The 27,552-nt window shown below is 39.8% G+C and overlaps 1 protein-coding gene across 1 annotated transcript in view; it reads left to right on the top strand.

The window, feature by feature from the left end:
- LOC104164449 (cyclin-dependent kinase 19-like) overlaps nt 1-27,552 on the top strand; it is a gene marked incomplete at its 3' end in the record, with an annotated part of 102,995 nt that overhangs the window by 10,635 nt on the left and 64,808 nt on the right. Inside the window, exon 4 of the mRNA XM_009703776.1 lies at nt 26,333-26,443. Coding sequence (XP_009702078.1) covers nt 26,333-26,443 — 111 coding nt within the window. The remainder of the gene's footprint in view (nt 1-26,332; nt 26,444-27,552) is intronic.

The raw sequence follows: 27,552 nt of genomic DNA, 5'->3' as shown, positions 1-27,552 counted from the left end.
TTACGATATGTAAGGTTTGCTATTGGTGTAAGAAAAGTACAGTCTCATTGCATTAATACAAAGAGAGCAGGAGAAAGCAGCAAAATGTCTTTGCTTGGATTTCTTTTTTTTTATTCGGAGAAAGAAATTAATTTGGTGACTGATTTGAGCAGTAGATTTTAGGCTTATGCTGCTGGACTGCAAACGGTTCGCAGCTATCTCCTTTGGAACTTACTTTAGTGGCTAAGTCACTTCCAAAATCTGTAGTTATCTGTTGCTTTTTCACAAGAGGAATTGCTGAAACCGAAGGCTGAATGGTAGTGGAGTAGTGGAGGTTAATCTGGAAATCCTCAGAAAAATTGCAGTCTTGAACAACTTGGGGAGCTACAATATGGTTATTGTTATTGGCTTATTTGGCTGAGATGGTGAATTTTAGGATCCTAAGGGGAAGGAGCATGTCAAAAAGCAGGATCACAACCCTGGACTTTAGGATAGCAGACTTTAGCCTCTTCAGGTATCTGCTTGAGAGAATCCTGTGAGATACGGCCCTGGAGAGAAGAGGGATCTAGGAGAGCATATTGATATTCAAGGATCACCTTGTCCAAGCCCAAGAGCATTCTCCATCCCAACAAGTAGGAAAGCAAGCAAGGGCAGCAGGATGCCTGCATGGATGAACAAGGAGCTCCTTATTGAACTTTAAACTGGAAGAGGGAAGATTTAGGTGAGGTATAAGGAAGAAATTCTTCCCGGTGAGGGTGGTGAGGCAGTGGCAGAGGTTGCCCAGAGAAGCTGTGGATGCCCCATCCCTGGGAGTGTTCAAGGCCAGGTTGGATGGGGCTGTGAGCAACCTGGTCTGGTGGGAGGTGTCCCTGTCCATGACCGGGGGTTGGAACTGGGTGGACTTTAAGGCCCCTTCCAACCAAACCATTCTATGATTCTATGAAATGAAAAACAAGTTCAGTTTTCCTCTGAAAAACAGTCAGCGTTTTTAATGTATTCTGGCTGTTCTCTTACTGAGACAGTTCCATATAAGTAAATTAAATATAGTAGTAAAAATGTCCTGGAAACCAATGAAGTATTTGTAACAGTAGCCCTCTGAAATTCTTCTTAACCCAGGAGAGGATAGTTTAACAATGTCTTTTTATAAGATAATTTTTTTTTTTCTCCTAAAGCACAGCCTGCAGACAAAGATGACTACTACTAAAGGTTTCACATGAACTTGAGTTAGGTCCTAGGAGGCTCTTCTGCCAGCTCCTGGTCATTCCCAGCTTTTCTCCCCACTCCCAGCACCGAGAACTTCCCCTCTTCCAAGGATAAATTACTAAGTCTAGCTGTCTTCTCTGTAAATAATGATCTTAATTCTAAACTTCATTGGATTTTTCTGTATTGGAGCCTTTTTCCTGTGGGGAAAAATAATTAGACTAGGCTGTTACAGGTGATTTAAATGGGAGCAGTAGAGCCACAAACCAGCAGCATTTCTCTCCGTAGCCTTGCTTAGGAGTGCCCTGAGTTGCTGAAGTTTTGCCCTGCGTGAATGTCGGGTCTGGGACACGTAACTGTTTTAGTTGCCATGTCCTGTGCCCCTGTGTGCTCGTTGTCAGTGAAGCTGCTGGAGGCTGCTCCTTGGGGGAGACCTTGAAACGCTGCCAGTATGCTGTGGGACACCAGTGGGAGCATTGGTTGGCCTTTGTGTTCGTACTTGCATTTATGGGTACAGGCTGAAATAATTCAGACTGTAATGTTGAATGAGTTACTGAAAGCTCATTCGAACAATTTAGTGTGCACAAATTATTCTCAGACCTTTTGCCTATTGATGCAATGTGTGTTACAAAGTGCTAGAGGGTATGAATATGTAGTGTCCTCAGTTTCATAGGGTGGGCAAGGTTTTAAAAGCCTTACAGGTTAAAGAACAAGTTTTTGTAACCTTTTGTGTTTGTCATTTCTCTTGAGCAAGGCTCTGTCTCGTGGTATTTATGTTCTTTTCCACCTCCCTGCTATCCTTTGGGCGCAGGCAGCTCTCCTGGGGCTGCGTCTCGCTCCTCTTGGCTTTGGGGGTCTGTGGTGGGGTGGTGCTGAAGCTGAGACCGGGAGGTCGGTCTGGACTTACTGTCTCAGTCTCGGAGCACTTTGTGCCTTTGCCGGGTGCTCCTGGGCAGCGTGGCCCAGGGATGCCCAAGGGGACGGGTTGTGCCGTGCTGGCAGAGCTGGTACAGCTTGTTTGCTTTTACCTCTGTCAGGCTCTCCCCTCCCTGGTTGGGAACCACTTAGTCAAATGAACTCGACGTGAAGGTGCTTTGAGACTGTGGACCAGGCTGGCCTTATAACCTGCTTGACCTGTCTCTGCATCTCTTAGGAATGCAGAAAAGATCATCTGTATAGGAATAAAGTCCTCTGCTTTGGCCCCATTGACATTTTCTTTGACCTTGACTATCACAGCAGCTTGCAGTATTTACTGTTATGTAGAAAAATAGGTTTCTAACCTTGGTCCCTGGCGTTGTTTGAGGCAAGGTTAGGTAAAACAAGGCTTTAAAGAAGTCTGTATCCCTGAGTACATTTGCTGTAGGAGATGCCTTTTGAATGTCGGAACCTCTTTTCCTTTGCCAAGGTAATATAAATGTGTAAAATATTTGGCAATGTAAGATCTCACCATAAATTATCCGCTACCTAATTAGAAAAGATTTTTAGATTTGTTTGTGGAAACTTTGAAACTCCACTCCTCCTTTCAATAGCTGGAGGTAGTGAAATAAGGATAAGTTAAAAAAAATTTTTGGGGGAAGGGATTTTTATTAGAGTTAAGGCATGTGTTGGTTAGAAGTATCTGTGCATCTTGATTTTGTAAGTATGAATCGGCTGGAAGGAGGTTTTTGGTTCAGCTATGTAACTCATGTTTTGCGTGCCATAGGAAGACTAAGAGCTCTCTGCGTTACATGGCCTAATCTTGTATAATCTGTGTAATTTAAATGCTTTTTGTGTAAGGGAGTACTTAAACTCCTGCTTTGGTTATTCTTTAAAAGGGTTCTGTGGACATTTTTTGTCTTTTTTTTTTATTTTATTGTCTCTGAAAGAACAATTAACTTCATTAAATAAAAAAGTACACAGATAGTAAATCTCTGGCATAAAAAGAGGTTTTTGTTTTAATCAATTCAGTTGACTTTTTTCTTATCGGTCCATAAATGCACTGTAATGTTTATGAAATAAGTTTTGCAGCTTGAAGTATAATTTTTGTGTCAAGTAATTGTAAGGAAAGTAAAGCATCATCTGAAGCAACTAGTCAGCTCCATTATCTAACTACAGCCACCTCCTTCAGCAATTTAACAACAACAATGAAAAAGAGTATGGAGAGGAGAAAGGAAAAGGGAAACGCTGCTTTTAGCACATCATTGCTTTCAAAACACATTTGAAACCATTTTTTGTCCTACAGAGATTACTTTCCTGTTCTTGAAGTTGTGTCTCTGCTCAAAGCAGGAGAACAATATCAACAAATCTATGGCAAATATCTTAAGAAGAAAAAGAATGCTTTTCCCCCATTCTAACACAATGTGAGCAGAAGCTTCTTTACGAATTTGGTACTTGACATCAGTTAGGATATAGTCCAAATTCCCAGTGCAGTTGACTAGGGAAAATGAGTATTCAGCACTGTTCAGACTCAGCTGTATTCACTTTGAATTTGCTGTTCACTTCAGAACCTGAATATTCTCAGAACACACAAATGCAAAACCAACTGACAGTGCCTTCTGCAGAAATGGACAAAAAAGTGAAGCCAAGCCTCTTCAGGTTAAGCTGTAGGCAGCGATGCGCTGAAAGCAAATAGCTACTTTATCGCTCGGATAAAGGACAGAGTTGCAGATAGTGCAGGAAAGACATTTTTTAAATACTTATTGCCAAACGTAAATACTCCCTGCAAGACTGTGTGTATGTGTGTGCACACATGAACATGTATGTTTTAAAGCTTCAGTTGGAATGTTTTGTAAGTTCGGGGTTCTTTTCTGAATTTGTTGTAAACTTTTCTTTTTCTCTTCTGTTTCTCGTTCTCTCTTTCTCATTACATGTTTTCCTTCAGGTCCTCCATTTGTACTTTCCCTGTAGTCCAGTAAAATTAGTTTATACATATTTTCAACTTATTGTCTGTGGAGTTGTAAAATTGTTTGAATAGTATATTGACCGTGCCTTTCTCTAATTAACATTACATGTGACTGTATTTGATGCTTCAGACTGAGAGGTGGTGGTATGGGTTTTCCGATGATGGATTCTTTTTAAATTGGGACTTCTGTCTTCAGATACTGTTAGTAAATTGCCCACTTCATTCAGCAACAGGCTCACATTTTCTTGTTCAGGCTTTCATGACTAATGTAGTAGCAGAAGCTCTTCCTGTTGCCCTCAACATTCGTTGCCAGTGTCAATTCGAGGTGAGCTTTGGCTTTCTTGACACCATCCCTACACTCCTGGACAATGTTTCTAAACTCCTCCTATACAGCCTGTCCCTGTTTGCACCGCTCTGTATGCTGTCCTTCTTGCATTGCAGCTCTGACAATCTGCTTAGCCAAGCTGAGCTCCTGATACTTGTATTTTTGAGTAGACCTGCCAGCTTCCCTGAGCTCCTTTGCTCTTCGGAGTTGCTTCCCACTACCAGCTCCTTCAATAGGCTGAGGTCTGTTCTCCTGAAGCTCCAGGTCTGTGCTCTGTTGCTTGCCTTCTTCACTCCACTCAGGGTTTTGAACTGTACTGGTTGATGGTTGCTACAGCCTTTGATCAAGCTGCCTTTGATTGTCACATCTCCAACCAGTTCTTCGTTGTGTGAGAACAGCTGTGTGCCACCATTGTTGGCCCATCCAGTATGTATATCAAGAAGTTGTCCCTGATATCCTCCAAGAATTACCTGGTTTGCTTGTACCCTGTTGCGATGCCCTTTCAGTGGATGTCAGGGAGGTTCTGGTCTCTCATAAGAACCAGAGTTTGTGGTTCAGAGACTTCACTGAGTTATGGAGAAGACTTCATCAGATTCCCCATCCTTATCCGGTGGTTCTGTAATGTACTCCCAACACGATGTCATCCTTACTGGTCTCTCTGCTGATCCTGACCCGCAAGCTGTCTGAGGTTTCTCTGCACCCATGGAGTCTGTGAGGCAGAAATAAAGTGCTATTAGTGGTGCCTAAACTGGATGAATTAATACAGAACAGAGATGCCTGGATTGAAAATGGAACATCAGTGGAAAAATCTTTAGGGCTTGATCCAATGTTAATTAAAAAGTTGCTTTTTTTCAGTGCATCGTTTGGCATTGGCTTCGGCCCTGTGTATGGCTCAGTGGGTGGTGTTTTTAGCCTACAGTTTTATCTTGCTCTGCAGGTTTTTGTATGTAAATTGTAGTCAGCTTTGTTACTGAATGCAAAATGTCATGTCACTGTCTACTAAAACTTTACTCACTTAATTGAATTTCATTATGTTAAAAGTTTCAGTGTGATGTTTGTTTCCTTGTGGATCTCTGTGTCTATTTCTGTGGTAAGCTGAAAAATAGCTCTGTTTAAATACAGCTTCCACTGTATCTTACTGTGATTTTTCTTGTCTTTATGATTACTTGATATATCATTGTATGGGGATTTTGAGACACAAGGAGGCTTTCCTATTTCCAAACTGTAGTTGACAATACGATAGTCACTAAATGCGTAGCATGGATGTCTTTAATTCTATGGTGCATCTTGTCTACAGGCTTACAGTCTGAGGTTGTTACTGTGTAGAGTTTGATTAGTTTGCATTTCGGTAAGAAGGGTGTGAGCATCATGGTTTTGTTCACTCCTTTATCTGGCCATCTGACTGGCAAAACCCTTCTGCCTTGTAGAAAGAGCATTGTGCTCATCCTCCCTATCTCATTAGCAGTGTCAAGGTGCTTCCACGTTGCCTGTGTGTAGCGCATGTACTGAATCATGGGCATATGTATATGCTCAGTGTACTTGACCTTGAGCTTTTTCATGTGCAGCCACCCAAGGATGCTAATGTTAGGGTGGTCCTGACAGGCTATGCTATTGGAAAAAGTCATTGTTTTTTGAGTATGTGAACAGCAGATTGAAAGAAGCTATCAGTAGAATAATTTTGATTGCAGACAGTTATGAAATATGAGATCTGCTGCCAGTTCTTGAAGACATTAGAAAAAGCCTCTGCCTTTTGTTTCTGTGCTAATGAACTTATCCCATCCCATGGCCCCTGCAGAGTTTGTTTCTCAACTCTCATTGTCTTTCCGTATTTTCACTTGCTTATTAGATTACTCTAGTTTCTTTTTTACCTCAGTTGCCTTTTGTGCTATTTTCCTTGCTTTCTTCTCCCTTTATCTCCAGATGCCTTTAATATTTACAAGCAATACAGTGGTTTCCTGTCCACTAGCTCTGTCTTAAATCCATTTTGGTTTGACTTCTTGAAGTTTCTACTAAAAAAAAAAACCATTACTGTGATTAATGATCTTTCTCTGACCAAACTCTGGGGTTTGTTCAGCATCCTTATCTGCCGTAGTATCTTTGCACATCAGACTAATAATTGGTCCTTCTTTTTTGACATGTTATTTCTGTTATGTATTAGTGATTTTGTTGTTGCCTAGGTTTTATCTAGTCTGTTTTATTTTTCTGAGGGTGGGTGATCCTTGCAGCTTTACAGTCTATCTCTAAGCATTTATTATACTTGCGGCCTAAAAAATGTTTTACTGCTACTAAATCGTCTTTTGTACTGTTCCACATCTGAAATTCACTGACCTTGCTCGAAGCCTTGTAGTCTAAATAAGGAATTCTACACTGACTTTGTTTTAATGATTTTCAGCTATCTCCGTTATTCAGATTTTTAGTCTGAGGCCAGATGGATTGTTTCATTCTTCCTTCTCCTGGGCATCTCAAATCCAGACCATTTTCAAGCTCTTATTTTCTTTCTTCAGTAGTTCCAGAACTCATGGGGGTTTTTTCAACACAGATGGGCCTGCAAAACAGATCTATATTCCTGTCCCACTGGGATTACTTTAAATGTTATCTTTCTCCTATGAAACACTGCTGTATAAGGTGCTGCACTGGAAGCCTTCCTTTAAACCATTCCATTTCTGTCTTACTAAATTAAGAGGCCGTGAAGTCCCCTCTGAAAATGCAGAATCTGTGAAACAAATAAAAAACCATGCTATCTTCTGTGGTTAAACTTCGTACTCCTGGTTACTCTAGTTAATGCTCAAAATGCCACCTACTTGCTTATCAGATCTTCATATAATTATTTCTGTGGTGTTCTGTATACTAGTGGAAATATAATTTCTCACAGCATTTCTATAGAAGTACCAGTCATGTTTGCATTAGTAAAGTCCTAAAGCGTTCAGTTCTTGTGTGTGGTCTGTGGTGAACTGATTGCTTGTGTTTTGTGTTACAGCCTTTTTACCAGTCATGTTTGCATTAGTAAAGTCCTAAAGCGTTCAGTTCTTGTGTGTGGTCTGTGGTGAACTGTAACACAAAACACAAGCAATCAGCCTTTTCTCCTTTTCTTGCTTGGCGTTTTCTGGTGCTGTTGACTTGTATTGACTGACTAACTTGAGGCTTTAAGTACACACCCAGGGCATGATTGCTATTGCATGTGCAAAACCAAATGCATCAAAGCTATGGGGATTTTTCTACAAAAATTTCCCCCACAACAGGGACAGCTACAACATATGTATTTGAGGATGGACAGTGCTGCTCCTCTTCTCCCAGCCAAGAAGGGGGAGAAGGTGAAGAAGGAGGGAAAGTTAGTTTAGGGTGCTGTCAGAAGGAAGGTGAAGTGAGGTGAATTTAGGGTGATAGTTGAGTGGTACTGATTGTTTTGCAACTTGTTCTGCATCAGTGAGCTTTCTTTTCCTTAAGTGCTTAATCTTTAGGTTTCTCACATCATTTGAGCCTCCATGTTCATTGGTCCTCCATCACATTCATATAGGGGAAAAAAAAAAAATATCCGTCCGTCTAACTAAAGCATGCAGAGGAATTTGTCATCTGGTGCACTTCATTGTTGTTAATATTTCGTCGATATTTATAAAATTGTGTTGAGTTTTTGCTAAGGCAACAAAAGGCATCGTCCAAAGGTTAATCTGCTGCTACTCTCCTGAATTTGGCTGGGGAGCACTGGTGAGTGCTGGTATGGGATGAGTCCCTGTAGCACTTGAGTATCTCCACTGATCCAGGGGCGTGGTGGTGAAGGTGGCTGTTTCTGCACTGCATACAAGGGGACTGAGCTGAAATTTCTTTATTTGTTAGGACTTACTCTCGGAGTATTCATAAGTTGCAGCATTTTCAGGTTGACAGCTTGGCAGTCATGGGGGTGGAAACTGGCCAGATCCAAAGCCTGAAAGTGGCTGTTGCTTGGCCAAAGGACAGTACCACAACTGTGACTTGTAATGCCTGTGAGAATGGGCCTGAGTTTATATGACCTGATAAATATGGGCTTAACGTTAAAAAGTCATGGCATTCGGTTGCATTAACAGCGATAAGGGAACGGTGGGGAGAATGAATATGAAGTGTGACTTAGGTTGATATTGCCCTTTTATAGTGTATGATGCTCAGAAGGATTCTGTTGTCTAGGTAACAGGGTCTGTACTTCCTTTCTTAAGAAAGACGAAGCAGATGTTCTTGCAAGAAGCAACCAATTACCACCAGTGAGAATATTGGCAGTATTTAAACTAATTGCTCTGTTGTTGCATACAGTCCAATTCATATGCTATGAATAGTAAAGAAAAATTAAAGGAAGGAATTTTCCTTGCATGGCTTTTCCTGAATGAGGTTTTTTTAAAAAAATTTGCTGTTCATAAAATAGCACTCATCAGCGTGTCTTTTCACACTTCCATTTAGCATTGTATTTTCTTCAGTATCGTTCAGTCTTTTTATTTGGTAGTTGTAATGTCTCTTTCATGATCGTTGAGTCCCATTGCTCCATCAGATCTGTGTCATATCACATTAATTTATTTTGTTCATTTAAAATACCTAAAAATCTGAAAGCAGTGGGGTAAAAGGATGCTCGCAATGGAATAAGAAACTGAGGGGCTTTTCTAAGTCATGTAAATATGTTCTGAATTGTGATTCCCCCCCCCCTCCCCCAAGGCAAAATCCAGGCACAGCTACTTGAATAGGGACTGTGCCATAAAAAGCTGGGGCAAAAGGGAAGCCGTATAGACAGGTATATACATGAAACCCTGCTATGTGCTGCTTAAGTGGGGACATAGCTTCTGTGTGGTGGGATAAGCAGGTGGTGACAGCGGCAAGAAAGAGGAGAGCTGAAGGGAACAGCGTGGAACAAGGAGTGCCCAAGCTCTCTGACTGCAGCCCTTAGCAGTGTGCCTTGCTTTTATGGAAGGTTGTGCTAAAGTAACTCCATGTATGAATTAAAGTATTTCTTTTGCTTCTAGATATAGCTTTGTCTTCCTGGGAGATTATTGTAGTCTTTACAGCATAGGATATGCTCTTGTCTTTTATAAGACATTTGAGGGGAGGTGTGTATGTAAATACATTTTCATACCTTTAGGGTAAAATCTGACGTTAGGTATTAAGTAAGAATAGAGGGCACTGGGACCAGATTCTCCTGGTGCTATTTGTGGGTTCTCGGCAAAGCTAAGCCATACCATTATGCATTTTAACAAAACATCTGGCCCCTTGCCCAAACTTTTCCATGCTTCTTGACAAATATAAAAGGTCTGTTCTCTGATTTTTGGGTAGGGCATTGCAAAAACATGTTTTCTGTCTTGGCAGTGGTAGGATAAAGGAAGAATCCTTGACCTACTCTCTTTTCAGCTCTGATAAAGGACGTACTGTTTTGATTTTTATCTAACTGGAAAATGTCATAATGAGTGGAAATGAAGTGCGTGTTGCACTTCTTAGATTATTTGGCTGAGTTATCCTATTGTATAGTAATGACATGTTGATTGGGACAAAATGTCTTATTACATTCAGTTATTTCAATAACCATTGTACAATGTTTGCGGTCTGAGTAGGGAAAAGATATTATTTGTAGGGATTTTTTAATCCTTTTTGCCAGGCTACTTGCATGTAACTTCTAATCTTTTGCTTGTCGTCCTTTCTCTGACTCTGGCTCTCTTTCTGTGAACTCGTCTGCATTCATCCTCTGTAATTTAATGCAGATGATACATCTGGTTGCTTAGCTGTGTGTATTAGCCTGTGTTTGCCTCTTCAGTCAGGGGCAATACTACTTAAATGTTCATGTTCACTAGCAGAGCTGTTCTTTTGTTGTCCTTTTCAAATGCTGTTGTCTCTAAATCCTATTCTAAACTTTTTCTTCATCGTGTAGTTTCTTCTTTGTATAGTATCCTTCATATTCTGTTGCTTAGACTTCCTTATGGTATCTCGTGTGTAAGTATTCATGACTTCTTATATCCTCTTCTTCCTACTTGCTTTTCTTCTGTCAATAAACTTTTTGATTCTCCTCACATTTCGCTATTCTATCACAAGGTCTGTCAGCAGCAATATTTACTACCTTTGTTGCTTCTTTTGTATGCTAGAGTGCTTATAATAAAATCTTACAATCGACTTCTGCACATTTTTCACCTGCTTCCATGAGAGTTTTCTCCATTTTTTTTACAGTTTAATTGTATCACATATCGCCAATCCCAGGTTCTTTTCTCCTCTCTTGACATACCCTTTGAGCCCTCCTCTTTTTCTGCCTTTCCTTTTCATACAAATCTGATGGGTTTTATTCCTGAAGGTCATGCTGAAAGGGTAAAAGAATTTGACAGGTATTACATATTTTTTCCATTTTCTGTCCCTGGAAATCGAAGCTTCTTCCTTCTGCCCCTTCTTTTCTCTGCAGTGGTTCCATTCCCTTATGCCTCCTTTCCTCTTTCCAACCTTCCGCTCACAGGGCAGACTTAGCCTGCTGTCTTAAGTAACCTCACTTTCATGGGAACTAACGCTGAAAAGAGGAGAAGAGGAGGGCACTTTTGCCGGAGGCTTGGCCTCTGGACTTTGTGCCAAGGTTGGGAGGGGTGTTTGCCATGTTGGACACTTTTCTGTGTGGCTCTCCCCCCTTGACATTTTCTATTTTTGCCCTGTGCTTTCCCCTCCACTAGTCTTTTTGCCTCAGTCTTGTTTTTCCTACCTAGTTCACTCCTGTTTATACTTTGTCTCATTTCCCACTCCTTGCCTTACCAACACCGGTTTTTCCCTCTTCAGCTTTGCTAGTGTCCCCTGCTTTTTTTTCCCCTCTCCCCCTCTGTTTCCACAGCGTCGTATTCCTCACCACTGATGCCCAATTGTGGTCCATGTATCCTTCTCCCTTGGCCGAGTCTTTTTCCTAGAGTCTTTCTCTAAGGTCTCGTGTGTCTCCTCACTGCTGGCTCCAGCTCTGCCGTTCCTCCTGCTCCCGGTGTTGGCAAGCTGCAGCCTGCGTCCCTCTCCTGCTGCTGGCTGCCGCGCTGGTGGCCTTCTCCCTGGGGCAGGTCTCTGGACCAACTCTGCCTTCGCCTTCTTCCCACCTCTCCTCTCTCTGGGGTCACTTTCATGTCCCTTGCCCCAGAAGAAGTCAACCTTCTCGGGGACTGACTTAAGCAGGAGAAAGCCAGGGGAAGCTTGCTCCTTTGTTTTAGTGCCAGAGGTGTCTCTGATGTGCATTGTTTAACAGCTTTAAAGGTCTTGTAAGTCCATTTCTACAGAGTATGCGCAAATAACATTAATTTTTTTTCCCCCCAAGGGAGAGTCAAGCACATTTCTACAGAGTATGCGCAAATAACATTTATTTTTTTCCCCCCCAAGGGAGAGTCAAGTGTCAAATGACAGTTTGATGATACAAAATTGCTTAGCCTGGTTTTGTTTCTTTCCTAACCTGTGCAGAAGTGCAAAATATCTCGTAATACCGAGCAGCTTGTGTGATAAAATTATGTTTGCATCTATCAGCGTTGAATTTTAATGTAGTGGAAATAGGAGAGAAACAACCCTAGCTGTTTACAGGCAGCGATGGCTTTTTGTGTGATTGTGCAGGGTGAGGGTAGCAGGAGAGTCTTTGAATCTTCATCACTCTTCTTCTGGAAACACCTCCAAGTTTAGCAGCAAACAGGCAAGTTCAAAGTCACTGGAATGACTTTAAAGTGAATTACTGAAGTCAAGACCTGAGAGCAAACCAGACTCAGTCAACCCCATTATCCCTGGTGGTTTCAGATGTTGTTCATGTGCCATCCTGATCCCTTTCCACGTCGGAAGGGGTACAGTAGCACTAGAAAAGGTAAAGAGAAGGGGAGTCAAAGTTGCTGATACAAAACTACTTTGTATGAACAGAGACAAAATAGGCTGGGAGTCTGTGGGTTGGAAGAGGGAGAGCAGAAGCTAAAGGAAGATGTGGGAGGTCTAAAATCACAGACTTATATGGAAAAACTTATTAGGGAATTGTTATTCCGTGTTTAGCAGAACAGAAGAACTAGGGCAACTGAAGGAAGATAGCCATTCTCTCTCCAATCCACTTGATTTTGAAACACAGCTCCCCATCCTGTAGAGACCAGGGACAGGACTAAATTGGGGAGGAGGAATGTGGTTGGGGGCTAATGGAGCAAATGCATGAAACCAGTGAAGGGCCTCGGTTTAAACTGTTTTTCAAGTCCCTGATCTGGTGGCTTGCTGGAAGCTGAGTTCTCGTACCACAAAAGGCCTGTGCTGTCTGTGCACTGCTCGACGTGTTCTTTTCCTTGGTATTTGCCTCATCTACATCAGGGGCAGGATAGTAAGCAGACTTGAAATGAGTCTCAAGTCTGAGTAAAGTACAGCAGCTCTTACTACTTTGAGTAGGAACATACAGGTATTACGTGTGTTGTCCTCAGTGGTGTTCCTGTAAATGGCTAAATGGTTTATGTGAACAATCAGATGTTTACCAGTGCCCAGAGTGGAAAATCTCAGCCCAAACAGTTGGTTTAGCAAAATTAAGAGCAACAACCATGCAGAAGACTTGCTGTAGTCTCGGGGATTCTTGGTAGCGGGTGATGGCATAAATGTGTAAGAGATTTTCCTAACTTCTGAAAGATGTATCTCTTTTTCTCCAGGCAGTCTGAAGTTGTTATTCCAGAAGGAAGATGCACATAAATGAACTCTGTCATTTTAGCTGGGATTATAAAAATGGTTTTTTGCTACTGCTAATTGCATACTTAATGAGATACACCAGATCTGGCAGAGTTCTCTTGCAGGTCTTCAGAATGACTTCCAGTTACTCATTTCTGCATAATATCTGGGACAGTATCTGCACTCGGTACTCAGGAAGAAAGTCTAACATGACTGTTCGTGGTATGCTATTTTCAGGGCCACATGGCTTTTGCTGCCTTGGGCAAAGGGTCAGTTCAGTACCCATTTGCTTGCAGTAAAAGTTACTTTAGAGAAAGATTATATTCAGTGGATGATTAAATGCAGAATAGCACATGCATAGCCTCTCATGGTGGTAAATATTAACCAGTTACTAGTTTCTTCATCTTATTACTTACTCTTGTTTCAAAACCTCTCTTACAAAACTGATGTTGTTTGGAGTCATGTTGGGTTGCCATAAGAGCATATTTACCATACTTTCTTTGTATCTTTATCTCTTTGGTCACCAAATGTTGTAAATTATATTAAGCCACCTTTTGAGCCTTCCCGAACTGTATCGGTTGTTATTGGGGGAAATACTGGTTTTGCTGCATTCATTGCCTCATTGAAGAATTTTTCATATTTAATAGAAGAATGAGGAAATAGCAGGCTTTAGATTACAAACTGACTCTTTTATCCAGTTGCGGTCTGATCCTGAGAGTATGAGAGGAATCTTGTGGTAGTGTTTAATGACTTGGGAGACTGCCAGCGAACATCTTGTTTTAGCTTGCTTCGCACAGTAGATTTGTCTAATGTGTGACTAAGAAGATTGCAGAAAATTTGAGTAAAAAGTGAAAACCTGTGAGCAAAAGCCGAACAAATTTAACAGGTAATTGTGTTAATAAACACTTAAGAATGTTCTAGCCTTGTGCCTCCGGAGTGAAATGCTGAATTTGTTGTAAATAACTGTCAACAGGCCATTTACTTCTATAATTGTTGAGTAAAAGCTCTGAAAGAGTAATATTCTTAAATGAATCTTATCCTGAAACAATATACAAGAAACCTAATTGTAAAACTACATGCAAAACTTTTGCTATTTTAAACAGACCCAAGTTAATGAAAGGCAGTTAAGAACCAAGAAAATACTTGCATGCTCTCCTCCAGTCTGCAGGTGCATTTCTCCCTTGGAGCGCAGTGTGAGACTCAATTGATACTTGCCACTGTGGGCTTGTCTGTTAGCTTGTTTAACTAGAGGTAAGACGTTAAAGCAGATCAGTTGAAGTACATCAAACTTTAATGGATGCTGTCATTTGGAACTAAAGTGGCTTTAACTTGATTCCCACAAGGAACAGAGGTTTAACGTGCTTAATATGTTTTGAATTCATACCTCTGATTTGATTTAATTTTCCATTTAAAGAAGACTTGAACTATAAATTATATATCTAAACTCCTGCCTCCCAGTCTGGACTAAGTGGAATGCGTACTTACAAAGAATAATAATTAATTTTTCTTTTTCTCTCTCTTTAACCGTACAAAGGTAATTTTTTCATTTAATCCTGAAATGCTAAAATACATACAATTTATGTCACATAGTACTGTCACTGAAAACTTAGTGCGATCTACGAGATTATATTATTCCTCCCTGAAAAAACTACTATTTCTGTGATTTGGCGTCATGGAAACAGGACCTGACAGAATTGTATTCTGACTGGAAGCTGCTGTTGTGTTGCTGGATCAGCCATCAGTGTTTGGCCCAGGTTAGCGCCTAGGCACTTGATTTTATTACTTTTGAGTTTCTCAGAGGATGGACTTTATGCCGGCTTTAAGCCGACTGCAGGATAGCCGATACCTGATTGAACATACAACCAGTGGATACAAAGCTAAGCCATCATTGATTTTTTTCAAACAGTTTTGAATCACAGGAATGTGTTGGATGAATATTTGGTATTATGGGAAGAGTGCCTTTTTCATATGCTATTAGAAATTCTAAATTATTGTTAGACTGTTACCTGATTTTAACAATTGATTTATGTTCCTGTGTATATTGGTATTGGAGAAATAATTGTATGCAAGTTGAGAACTTGGATGTGACAGTACTGGGCGGCAGCCTATTCTTTGACCTTGAATAATACACCAAGTCCTTTACAAAGCAGGGACAGAGTTAAATTCTGGAGTTGGGTTTTTTGCAGGCACACTTGGGAAGCTGTGTAGGATTCAAGTTATACGATGTGCACGGCATTTCTTGGCTCTTTCCGGGGCTGGGATACCTTCCTTCAGGCTGCAGGGAGTCGCTTCTGTCTACTTGGAATATTGTCCTGAAGCCGTACGTGCTCGAGCTGTGTCCTGTCAGGCCCTGTGCCCCTTCGTTCAGCTGGTCGGAGCGGCGGGGAAGGACGGAGCCAGGGTTACCGCTCAGTGGGTGAACTCTGGTCATGAGTCGTCAGATGAAGAGGAGATGCCGGCAGTCTCCCTGCCAGTTTGTCACGGAGCCGAATCTGTTGCGTATCGTGAGAGAAGCCCTCGCCGACTGAGTGGTGCAGGTGGCTTTGGCGGAGATTTTGGATCTTGGGTGTAGGTGTGAGAGGGGTGTTGAGCAGCTCAGCACGGTCACGCTTGGTGTGCTCTGGGTCTATACAGAAGCAAACCCAGGGAACTTTTGTGTCATACGATAGCGAACTTCAGGATCAAAAGCCGAGGCACCGAGCTGCGCTTTTCTCCGAGTCCGGTAGACGTATTTACCAAGTTGGAAGTCCGGTCATTATCGCTGGTAGGATACAAGAAGTTGTTGGAAGTTTTTTCAAGATCTGGATTTTGTTGTCATGGTAACTATCAACTAACTTGTATTATAATTTGTGTTGTGTAGTTTGTAACGTATAAACTATGGAAAATGGAAGAATATCACAAAAATGAAAATTTGACTTACTAATAAAAGCATTAATCAAAATTAATGTTAATTGTCAGTTAAGTAGAGGAGATAACATGTAAATTTTAGGAATAAAGGGGAAAAATAGGTTGTAAAAATATTTTCTATGGGAATTCTTTTCAGGATAGCATTACAGTCACTGCCCAATCCTTTGCATAGGTTAGAAATTTATTACCTCTTGAGAGATGTATTACTGTGGTGCCATAATTAGTTATGTTGAGGTTGGAAAAACATACTTTTTGACCATTCTTTACTGGAACGCTGTCCCTCTTACTCTGATTCATATAACATTTATCTTTCTGAAGTCTTTTTGAGAGGAAAACCTAATTTGAAAAATGGACAATTGATCGGAGTTGGTGTCTAGTCTAGCTAGTTGCCTTTTGACAAGGGTTTTGGAAAACCTCCGTTGCCATCCATGTTTATTCTCTGTGAGATGCAGTGCAAGAACAAGGTGATGACTGGTTGCCAGGAAATCAGAAAAGTGCAGAAATGCTCAAATAAGCACTGCAAGAGAAAACTGTAGTTTAAAAACCCAGACTGAATGTGTAGGTTTGTGGAATTATGTGATGCTACTTCTGAATTTTAAAGGTATATTAGCGAAGTGGTGTCTCACTTCCTCCGCCCCCCCCATTGTAAAGACTGTTCTAATGTACCGTTAGGTTAAAGAGTCTTTGCTAGTTTGATGGGAAATTTCTTTATCTTCTCAGTAACAGAAAAAAATTTCTAGACAACTGAAAAGCAAATTCAGGATATCTTAAAATCTTCAGAAATGACAAACTTTCCATATTGTTTTTTAGCAGGTTACTTTCTATAGGTGTTTTCAGTTTAGTTGTTCGTGTTATCTGAGTGGATGAATGTTCTTTTATTTTATTGTAGGCCAAATAAGGAGGAAAAAAAAATCTGTTGAGAGAGACAGAGCTTAAACTTCTTTATACCTTCCAATTGGGAGGAAAATGGTTCTTGTTAAATCTGTCAGGCTGACCAAATCTCACCACAGAGCTGCCTTTAACAGAAGAAAGAGCGTAGGTTTCAATCGTCCTAAAGGAAATAAGGTTCCTTTAGGAAGATGCAGAAATTCAATAATAATTCAGATGTTTTTTGTAGAAAGGATATGAAAATAAATGAGATATTTAATATGTGCACCAGAGCTAAGCTGATACTGTATGATCTTAATGTCAGCATTTCCTTATATAGCTGTATTCAAAAACAAGAAAATTGTTGATTTTTAAGTAATTTTACAGTAGTTCTTTCTTTCTATTTAAAAGTCTATGCTATGGTATACCATATTGGTAACTCAGAAATGGAAAGAATCATACTTGTATTTCTGCCTGTGTTCTTCAAGAAAAATGCTAAAGTTACTTGATTTTTCTTTTGCTGGGAATCTCAAGAATTAAAAATGCAGCTACCCTAGTTTCTATTGCTTTATTTTAGTTAAAAATATAATACTTATGAAAAGTCTTTTGCCAAGCTTTTGTTTCAGGATAATAATGTTATTTAGCAATGCCAGACCATTTTCAACTCCCAAAATGAAAATATTTATAGAATAAATACTTTCTTAATCCTCATCATAGGAGGAGGGTGGGGCAGGTTTTTGTCCTCTTCCTGTCCGACATTTGGCAATTTACTGACTAGATTCTGTTCAGTGTCTCTTTTTCTTACTTATTTTTAAAACATACTTTATCTTTCTCTTGTGGGAGTTTGGATCCCTCACAGTTTGAGGGCTGTGTGCTTCAGAGAGATGGAAGCGTGAAGAAAGAAGGTTGAAGGACATGTAAAGCAGACTTGGAGGGATGTTTCAATATGAAGGACCGCCTGGGATAAAACCGATGAGAGTTGGGTGTTTGTGTAGGAGAATTAGAGGGAAGAGAGTCTGCTTGGACTCACACTTGAAAATCTTTTAGCTTGTTAATTTTAATTTTGAGTGTACCTTGCAAACTGAGGCAGCACTCCTAGCAGTTCACGTAAGAATGGTAGATGTTAATTTTTGGCCTTTCAGTCTGCCTCCTCTACGTGATTTGACATGCCAAAGGCTGTCCAAGGACAGGGCTTGGCCAGACCACTATACAAAGAGTATGTCCTCACTGAAGCGGAGCTTAAGCTGCCGCTTACACTTTTACCTTGCTTTTTAGGTTCTTTGGACTTTTTGTGTGTGTGTGTATTGTGTATCCATGTCCATTTTTATGTTGCCTACATCTTTTTGAGATCTCTTATATATGTGCCAGCCACAGACAGCTTGCAGCTGGAAGGACTGGTAAACAAACCCTCCATACCCGCTCAGTTTGAAGCTATTGCTAGGTAAAAACTTTTTTTATTTATTACCTCAGTTATGCAGTAGCTCTGTAAGAGGAATTTCTCCAACTAGAAAAGGGAATCCAAACTGGAAAAATCCCGAACTTGAGAATCAACGGGATCACTAAACAAAGCTGAATTTCGAGTAGTTTTTTAATGTCGTACGTTGTTTCAGTTCCCCTCTCTTTTCTTCTTCCTGATAACTTTGAGACCTGTAGCACAGTTAACAAAGGATTGTTCTTACGAGTTTAATAAAGTTAATAGCTGCCTGCTTTTTTTGGTGTGGTGGTTTTTTTTTTTCTTTTCTTTCTGAAAGGCCCATATATACCTCCTTGAGGGAAAACCTGCAGCATGAGCTCAGTATTATAATAGGCATCAGAGGCTCTATGTGGAAATAATATTAGTAACAGGGAGGAGGTGATCTAGTCTTGGTTAATAACATCTGAATAAGTTTGAATTTTTCAGTTGCTTCTGAAGGAGTAAAATGATGATCTTTATGCTTCTTTGAAAACCCCAGCTTCAATTTAAAACCAACTTCAGTGACCCTAGAGGCTTTGAATATATTCATCACACAAGAGACGGCTTAAAAATTCTACATGGTACAATTGCCTTTATAAGCAATCAGACTCGTGGTTTGGTCTTTCCTGTGACTTACTGAGATCCACATCTCTGCCTATTAAAGGTTTTGGCTCTAACCTTGAAAACAATTAAATGCACTACAGAGTGCATTTCCATCAAAGAAACTACCAAGGTTGTACCAGATCAGTTTAACTATGTAGATCAAAAGACTGGAGTAAACTACCTGAAAGATAGGGTCACCTCTTAGATGAGACTGACCTCAGAATAAATTTCTGAAGATGGTGATGGTTTTTGTCATCGCTGACACAAAATACATGCTTACTGCAAGATTTACTAGTGTAAGTAGTGAGAGCAGTGTTTTCCTGTTTTCTCTGATTTTTCTTAGGTTTCCTTCACAGCGAGATGAAAGTGTCTGTCCTCACCCTGCTTTGGTAGGTGGTAGCTGGAGAGCATTATTCATCCTATGGTGTAAAAGTAGTTCTGTGCAAGCGTTATTTCTTTGAGGAATGTACTGTCTGACTATTTCTAAATGTGCTAAATGCCTTCATATTTGATCATGTTGTTTACATCAGTAGCAGTATACCTCTCCTCCTCTTTCTCCTGTTGTCTTTTTCTTTGGGAGGGGAAAAGGCGGAATTTCTATACCTTGAAAGAGCAAGAGACTTCCGAGTTGCTAGTCTATTCACCTGAAAGTTACTTGCATTATATGGTGATAGGCAATTTGCAGGCTAAGTTCAAATAGTTTAAACCAAACTACTGTAGGAGCTGGCTGTCAATCAGTATGTGATCTTTTTCATCTGCTGGAGATGATCAGTAAAACCTCACCAAACCCACCTTTCATGAAGACTTCAATAAAAGCACATACTTCATAGACACAGCGTCACTGAATCTAGTGGCTGACTGTTACATCACATTCATCGAGTAATTATTTTTTTCCAGTGATGATCAAGCTGCAAATGCGATATGCTGTTTTCCCTGCTATTGAGAAGCTACTCCTGAACTTTCCTGTTCATGAGATGCCATATGGCAGGGCAAATTTCTCTCTTATCAGTTGTATCTGTTTGTTCTTGAACCATGATTGTCATTTGGCATAATTATGTCTTTCATCTTTGGTGCTCACACCTTTGTATTTTGGTGGTTATCAATCTTATTTCCATTCAGTATTTGATCAGGTACAGTAATTGAGCAAGCTTTTTCTTCCCTGTTGAGAGACGGATTGTTTGCTCCTTCTGTCACCCTTTCCCTCTTTTGGGGTGAGTTCATCTTTTTCTGTGTGTGTGGAGGGGGAGGTGGTTGAGCATAGGTAAAGTGACTGCATATAGCATTTTAAAAATCTGTCACAGAAGCCTTTTATATTTTGAAATCAATACATCCCTTTCTCTCCTGTAAATACCTCAACTAGTATATCTAATGTTGGATTCACTCTCTTAATTTTCTGTTGTTTTGTAGTAATCCAGTTCTACTTTTTGTCACTTGCACCTGGTGACTTCTCAGTCAGTGCCTGAATTCAGATTTTTGTGCTGTTAATTTCATCTCATTTTTGTTACTCTTTTTTTACTCAGGCATAGAATAAAGTATCATAAAAGATGATGTATTATCACACTCCTCCTCTTCATTGGGAATGTTACCTTTTTCAGTCAGATGATTTCATTCACACTCATGATTTTGACGCTAAGATGGATTTTATTAATAATCACAATACCTATTCTTTGGTAGCTCTACAATTAGTTAATATATGGAACTGTTTTACCTTGAAATGTTTTCCATCGAGAAGTGTCTTTTTAGGTAGGTTCTTGCTCACCTCAAACTTCTTCCAGTCGTCATCTTTCCCATCTGATGAAGTATTTAATGCTATTTCAAAGTTGAAATTTGAACACAGATCTTCGACTTGTGTAGAAAATCAGTTATCAGAGAAGAAAATCAGGATAGTTTGTTTTTAACATATTTTTCTGTATATTCATTGTTTTAAAATGTTTTTTTGCATGCTTTGGATTAACAGGTCTGCAAATGCCTTGTCTGCTTTCCCTGTCCCCTTCATAAATGTATGTGCTGTATTTGCTAATCGTATGGTGCCACCTCTGAGTTCTGCTTGTGTCTGACTTGTGCTAATTTTCACTTTCTTAAACGTGAGGCATTTGCATTATGTGTGTCTGTGTGTGTTCATTCTTTCCATCATCAGTATCGTAGCTGCCATTAAAGCCTGAGGTAAAATATTTTAGCTTTTTGTTTTTGTCTTTAAACTACATGATATCCCATGTTTACTTTCTTATTCTTGTGCTTGTGCACACTCTGGTGCTCCTTCTGTGGCTAGACAATCTTTACTGTTTATTTTGACTTGCCATGCAAACTCTTAACTCATCTTGACTGCTGACACTTTAAATTTCCAATGCTTCAAGCTTCTATACCAATTCTGTTGCCAACCTATCCTTTTCTCAGTCATCAGAGACTTTCCCTTTGTGACCTCCACCCCTCCCCTGCTGTAAGAGACATTCACTTGTGAGGGAAATGTTCAGTGTCCCCCATGAAAGAACTTACTCGTCAGGCAGCAGAAGAAATTACTAGCAATTCTGTGTATAGTGTGTAGCTGCCTGGAATCCTACAAGCTGTTTCATGCTATGTGGGCTATCCAAATGCAGTATTTTTAAATTTGAGACTCTGACATCAACTAAGAACTGTGATGAGCAAAGATGCTTGTACAATTCTCTTGACCAGAAGAATAATTAAAAAAAAAAAAAAGGTTCAATATGTTTACAGGAAAGCCATTGTAGAGGACAGTCAGTGTGGCACAGATGTTGACAATTTGGAATGATGTCCTTCTCAATGACTTTCTGCCTAAACTGCTTTGTATGCTGTTACCAAGAAATGTACCATAACTCACCTGAGACAAGTTTTTATTAGCGTTTTACTGCAAGTTAGGTATCATGGAACTTACGTTTTAGCACTTTAGCTTACGGTTCCTCTATTAAAATATGATGCTGTGTTCACTCAGTAATAAATTCTAGCAGTTGCAGATCCTTTTTACGTTCAGGTTGTTACCTTGTAATAAAATATTGTCAGGTACACTGGAATCTTTCAATTATTAGGACAGTATATTAATTGCTTCTTTCTAACTTTAGACTTGAATTAGCCAAGTCTCCAAACTGATTTACTTCTGCGCAAGACCTAAGAAAAAATATGTTTCGTTTATCCGTTTTGTATGTTTAAAGTTTATATGGCAATCTGTGGTGCAGAAAAACTGTAAGCAATGATTTACCATGTCTCTGCAGTTGTCCTTTGGGATTCTAGGTATGGCTAAAATGCACATTTATGAAATGTGTTTGTGGTGATGAAGGGACATACAACCATTTCAGAAAAAAGTGCATGACTTAACTGTTAGACGTATGTGGCATGTGACAGGTAGTAAAGGGAGTAGTGGAAGGGTGAAACTGGGAGGTGAGCCATTAGACTAAGCTAAAGTCTTATCTAACCATAGTCTTATGACACTCTGTTTTTTTTTATTTCCCTTCTGCACTATATCTCCTATTTGGACAATATATGTAAAAATTAGTTTGTTTGCTCCCTTATTCAAAGAATTTGAAGTGAGGTTCATTCTCAGCCTGCACAAAAGTAATAGGACCCCCCAGCTGTTCATAGCAGAAGCTGGCAGAAAGGCAAAAGTGGGAAATCTAACAGGAGATGAGTTAGGTCTTGTTTTCAAGATCAGGGTTAGCTGAAGAACTAGGTGCTCCCCTGGCATCCTTTAAAGCAATACATAAATTTTGAAGCCATTTAGACAAAAACTAATGACAATACAGTTAGGTGGTTGGTGTAGAAGTTAAATACTGACAGAATTCTAGTCAAACATAAAAGTTGTTAGGGTAGGTAGTTGATAAAACTGTGATGCAAGTGGCTTTAAGTCCCTGTGTTTTCACATTGTTGGCTTCCACCCGTCTGCTTTAGTGAAAATACTGTTTCTGAAGTCTCTGTTTTCTTTTAAACTAAATCTTAGGTCAATACTTGTCTTCAAAACACTTGTCTCAAATTTGCTGTCTCTTGATTTCCATAGCTGTATATGTGGTTCTGCCCTATATTCCTTTTGGCTTACGTCTTTCCAGTGCTTTTTTGAATGACTCCCCTCCTCTCCATGTACCGGGGAGTAACACCAGTCTGGTCCCTGTGGTCACCCTCTCTTGTGCTGCAGTCTGTCTCTAGACGAGATTATTTTTAGGCATTAATCTGACCAACATTTCTGTTTGACTCGTGCTGGTCACTTGTACCCTGAGCTGTAGTTTCTGATCTCATCTGGTTGGTGTCCAGCACCACTGGAAGCCCAGCGTGGCTGGGGCAGAGCTCCTGTTCTTGACCCAGCACGTTGGACTCTTGAGCCGACTTTCTTTGGTCTGGCTCCCACCACCGCTGAAGCACCGGCTGCTGCAGCAACCGTTGTCTCGACAGCCAGAATGTAACAAAGCCTTTAAAAATGTTCTGGTTTGGATGTCCCCCACTTCTTTCCACTTGCAGCTTTCCATTGTACGTGAAATTTCTTATGGCCTCCTGTTATATTGGAGTTGTGGCTCAGTAGAAGAAGAAGGAGGTATAAAGGTCCGTTGTCTGCTAAAACTTCAAGAGCAGTACTGAAATTATTGTCAGTGATGAGTGCTAAAGCATTCGCTTAAGATAGATGGGTGAGGATAGCATAAAATTCGAGTTGTCTTCCTCCTTAATTAATAAATTTGTTCATCTGTTGGAGTACAGAATTGATAACACAAGCTTATTTAAATATTCCTAATAATAACTTACCAATATTTTCTGTTACACACCGTTATATGGAACAAGATGATTTGCCAAGTTTTCAGTCTAGTTTTTAGTACTGGTCAGTGTCTAAGTAACTGCAGAATGAGTTCAAGTCAGGGGAGCAAGTCCATAGATGTTCTGTATAAATTATGCATATCCTTGTAAACATAACTGTTACAGAAGATGTGTTTTGGTAAGCATTCAAGTCTCTGAAATGTTTTGCTCTGTAACTGCCCTTCTTGAGAGAAGAAAACACATCATTATTTATAAGGCTGCTGTAGCCCCTGTCATTAAGGTATGGAGAACATCTCTGCGTCTTCTAAATTGCAACTTTAAAAATAACCTTATTGCTTTTAATATTTACAATATGGTTTAGAAAAGTTGCTGGCTTTTCTGAGCAGAGCAGGCTGGCAAAGAGTGCGTCTGTAACCTGCGTAAAGAGGCTGCGTTGGTTTGGTGGGGGCTCTCGGCGTCGCTATAGCCGCTCGTCCAGCAGCGTCCGAGCTCTTTCACAGAGACTGTTTGTTGGCCTTGGAGTGCTCTGTTCCTCGGCTTCAAATGTCGGATACAGACATTCTCTGTTAGAAACTCAATATGCGTAGTATAAAACTAACATAATGATTTCTTCCTCTCATTCTTGCGTTTTTTACAAAAATCAGTTTAAGATCATACCAGTAACCATTTGATTTCATCATGGGAGAAATGCTGGATTTGGATAAGGGCGCTTGTCGTGTCATCTAAGTGGAATCAAAGGAGGAGAACGATGCATTAAAAATAACCTGTTCAGTGTAAATGGGTGTATGTTGTCGCTGTTCTGGATAAGAAATTTACCACTTTCTTTCATATGAAAGTATTCCTTTCTGTGAAGTGGGTGACAAGGAGCAGTTTCAGGTTTCCTTTGTTAAGGAGGCTGCTCTGAGAGGTGGCGGCCGCTGCTCCGTACAGTTTGTCTGTGTGGACTGGCGTGAGCAGAGGTGTTGCAGCTGCAGAACATACACGTTCCTGTCTCATTTTCGTATAGCACCTTTCTGGTAAGGCACAGCACTTTATTCATTCTTTCTATTCTTAGGCCTTACATATTTATATTAACTTGTTTATTATATGCCAGCATTTGATATGGAACTACATTCTCTTTGGCTGTTTCTTATTGCAAAGTTTTACTTACTTTGAGCGAATGTTTTATTTAATCTTTTTTTTAAAAACAATTTGGAGTTCTTTTGTATTGTTACTGCTGCCAACAGTACCTTTAATACAAATCTAATAGCAATTAGAAAAAATAATATGCCTACTATAGTGTTTATTTTTCTGCCCTTAGTTTAAAAAATATCCTAAGATGAAAAGAACTCTTTATTAAAAAAGAAAAAAGGCAGAGGCATCACATCAAATCCCTACTGGAAAATAGTTTTTAATATTACTAAAGACAAGGTATACAGCAACATCTCTTGATGAGTGTCAAAGAGACCATTTTAATCTCTAGGGTTTCATCAGTTCATAATTCTGCAAGTTGTTGCTATTTAAGTGACAAAATGATTTTTACTGTATCTCATAAGTGATAGCTGGGCATGAGTATTGGGCAGTTCTTTAGGGAGGAATTTGTCTTGGTAGAAATGCTCAGTGTTAGGGAGAGGAAGAAAGAAAAAGAAGAAAGCACTACCGGAATGGTAGAAGAAGCATTCGTTTGCTGGGAAACTGGAATAGGTTTAAGCACTTGTAATATTCTTTAGAAGATTTCTTGTCTTGACAGGTATCTGTATAACCAAAGGATAATATAATTTAAAATTAATCCTTTTCTTTATTTATTTTTTCCCATAAAATAAAGATCTCTAGTCTTTTTCTGTAAGGTGGAAAAAAGGAAGATTCATTTCTCTCAAATGTCCCTTGGAACCTGTTCCATTTACTCTTTCGCCATTGTAAATTGATTCTTGGCAATTTATATACTAGTGCTACAGATCCGAGCAATTTTCAGGTAAAACAGAAGTGATCAATCATTCTTGTGACTGCAGTATGGGGTGAGGGTGGGGGAAGTGATTCCATGGAAATGATATTTTTTTGGAGTACCACTTCCCAACTCCTCCTGTGACTGATTTAATCTGGCAGAAGGATGACTTCAGCGGTGATGCCTGCTTTAATGTGCTGTATAATTAGTCATGAGACCTAGTTTTCTTTCTGGCAAGCAGTAAATAAGCTTGGGTTTATTTCTGTATTACAGAATAGTAGTTGAAACAGCCATTAGAAAAATGGTTTTGGTAAACTTTTCTTTGAAAACACCCTTATGTTCTGAGAAGAACGACCCTGTGGACTTCGAGGCAAGTGAGGCAAGGATCCAATGCAAAAGAAAATTGTTAATAACACAGTAATTATGTGGTGATCAGGAACCGTGTTGTCCACACATAGAACCAGACCAGCTGCGCAAGCTTCATTCCGGCCTCCTCAAATGCTGCTGTTCACCTTTGATAAGAGACCAGTTACGTTTGTGTGCAAGAGCATCCTTCATTTTTAGCTGGCAGTGGAGGGCCAGAGGGCCGAGGAGGGGGTGGGCAGCAGTGGGTACCTGGTGAGGGGCGGACGGCCACCCGTGCCATGGGGCCTGTGGGCATCCTTGTTTTGAAGATAATGTGCTGAATCAGCAGTACCTTTTCTTCTAGGGCCTGTTTTAGGATTACTTGTTCACTGTTTGCTCTAAGACCCAATTTTTTTTTTTGTTATTATATTTGCTTTTCTTAACAAGCACAGAAGTAACGAGAGCTTCTCTGTTTCTCTGCAGCTTTTACGAGAGCTGAAGCACCCCAACGTGATTGCGTTGCAGAAGGTGTTCCTTTCTCACAGTGACAGAAAGGTTTGGCTGCTGTTTGATTATGCTGAGCATGATTTGTGGGTAAGTACAGATCTCCCCCAGAGTTTACGGTAGTCATGTTCAAATGGACGTGTGTGTGGCATACCTTCATATAGCACAGAGGCGCATGAATTTCTGGCTCTGTAATTAAGGGTCTAACTGGCAGTCTGTACACTTGAAAACCTGTAGAAGGCTATGTAGAATTTTTTTAAAGTCAGATTTCATTTTGAAGCTAGAAGAATTTTCCTACAAACTTTATTTGGAGTTAAAGAAAGCATTCCTAAATTGACACCTTCTAAAATAAAGTTTGGAAATGTACTTAGTATTTTCTTTTTCCTGCAGTTTTATATACACACACACACACACAGAGACACACACACAAGAAAAAATGAAAAAAAAGGAGAGGGACTGCTTTTCTGAGTCCTCTCACTGAGTTACAGTGGAAGTGACCAACATTCAGTCATCTAATTCTAAACAGTGAATTTGTGATAGTATGAGTGGAAAGAAAATAAGAGAGGAAAAAAAAAAAAAAGTAAGCACTGCTAATTGGGCCTACTGATGGACTATCACTACATGGAAGAGGAGTAGAGACTTAGATGTCTGGTTTTAAGTTTTCGGCAAAATATGATATGATTTGATTTAATCTGCTGTAGAAGTGGACATCAATGACATCACGAGTTGAACTCAGATACAAATACTCATTTTCCAAACCTGTTGATAAGATGCAAGTTGCTTGGGCCTGGATTTGTGTCTAAACCCAAAAGGTATCAAACACTTACTAGGAGTAATTGATATGTTTATAATTCCTATGAAAATACTGGCAAGGAGAGGAAGTGGTAGTAGTAATTCCAATATTACTTTTTAAGGCTTCAGTTATATAGAAGTTGCTATTACTAATGTTAGTGACAAATTGCTCAATTTTTTTTTTGTACTTCGCTCTCAAGAGCTAATGAATACGTACTTGTAAATGACACAAAATTGTAATCTGGAAGGAAAGTAAACTTAGACCATGCAAAAAGATACTTCTGGCTCAGAACAAATAAAGTCATGGCATTTCATTCCCCTTCATATGCTTAAAAAAGATTTAATTTGATTTCTCGTATGGGGTAGCAGTTTTGTATTTTAAAAGTTTTCGTTACCAAAGTTGAGTA

The sequence above is a fragment of the Cariama cristata genome, unplaced genomic scaffold, assembly GCF_000690535.1.
Source record: "Cariama cristata isolate BGI_N322 unplaced genomic scaffold, ASM69053v1 scaffold3257, whole genome shotgun sequence".
Lineage (NCBI taxonomy): Eukaryota > Metazoa > Chordata > Aves > Cariamiformes > Cariamidae > Cariama > Cariama cristata.
Note: the sequence above shows the minus strand (reverse complement) of the source record. Positions and strands in the feature narration are given on the sequence as shown.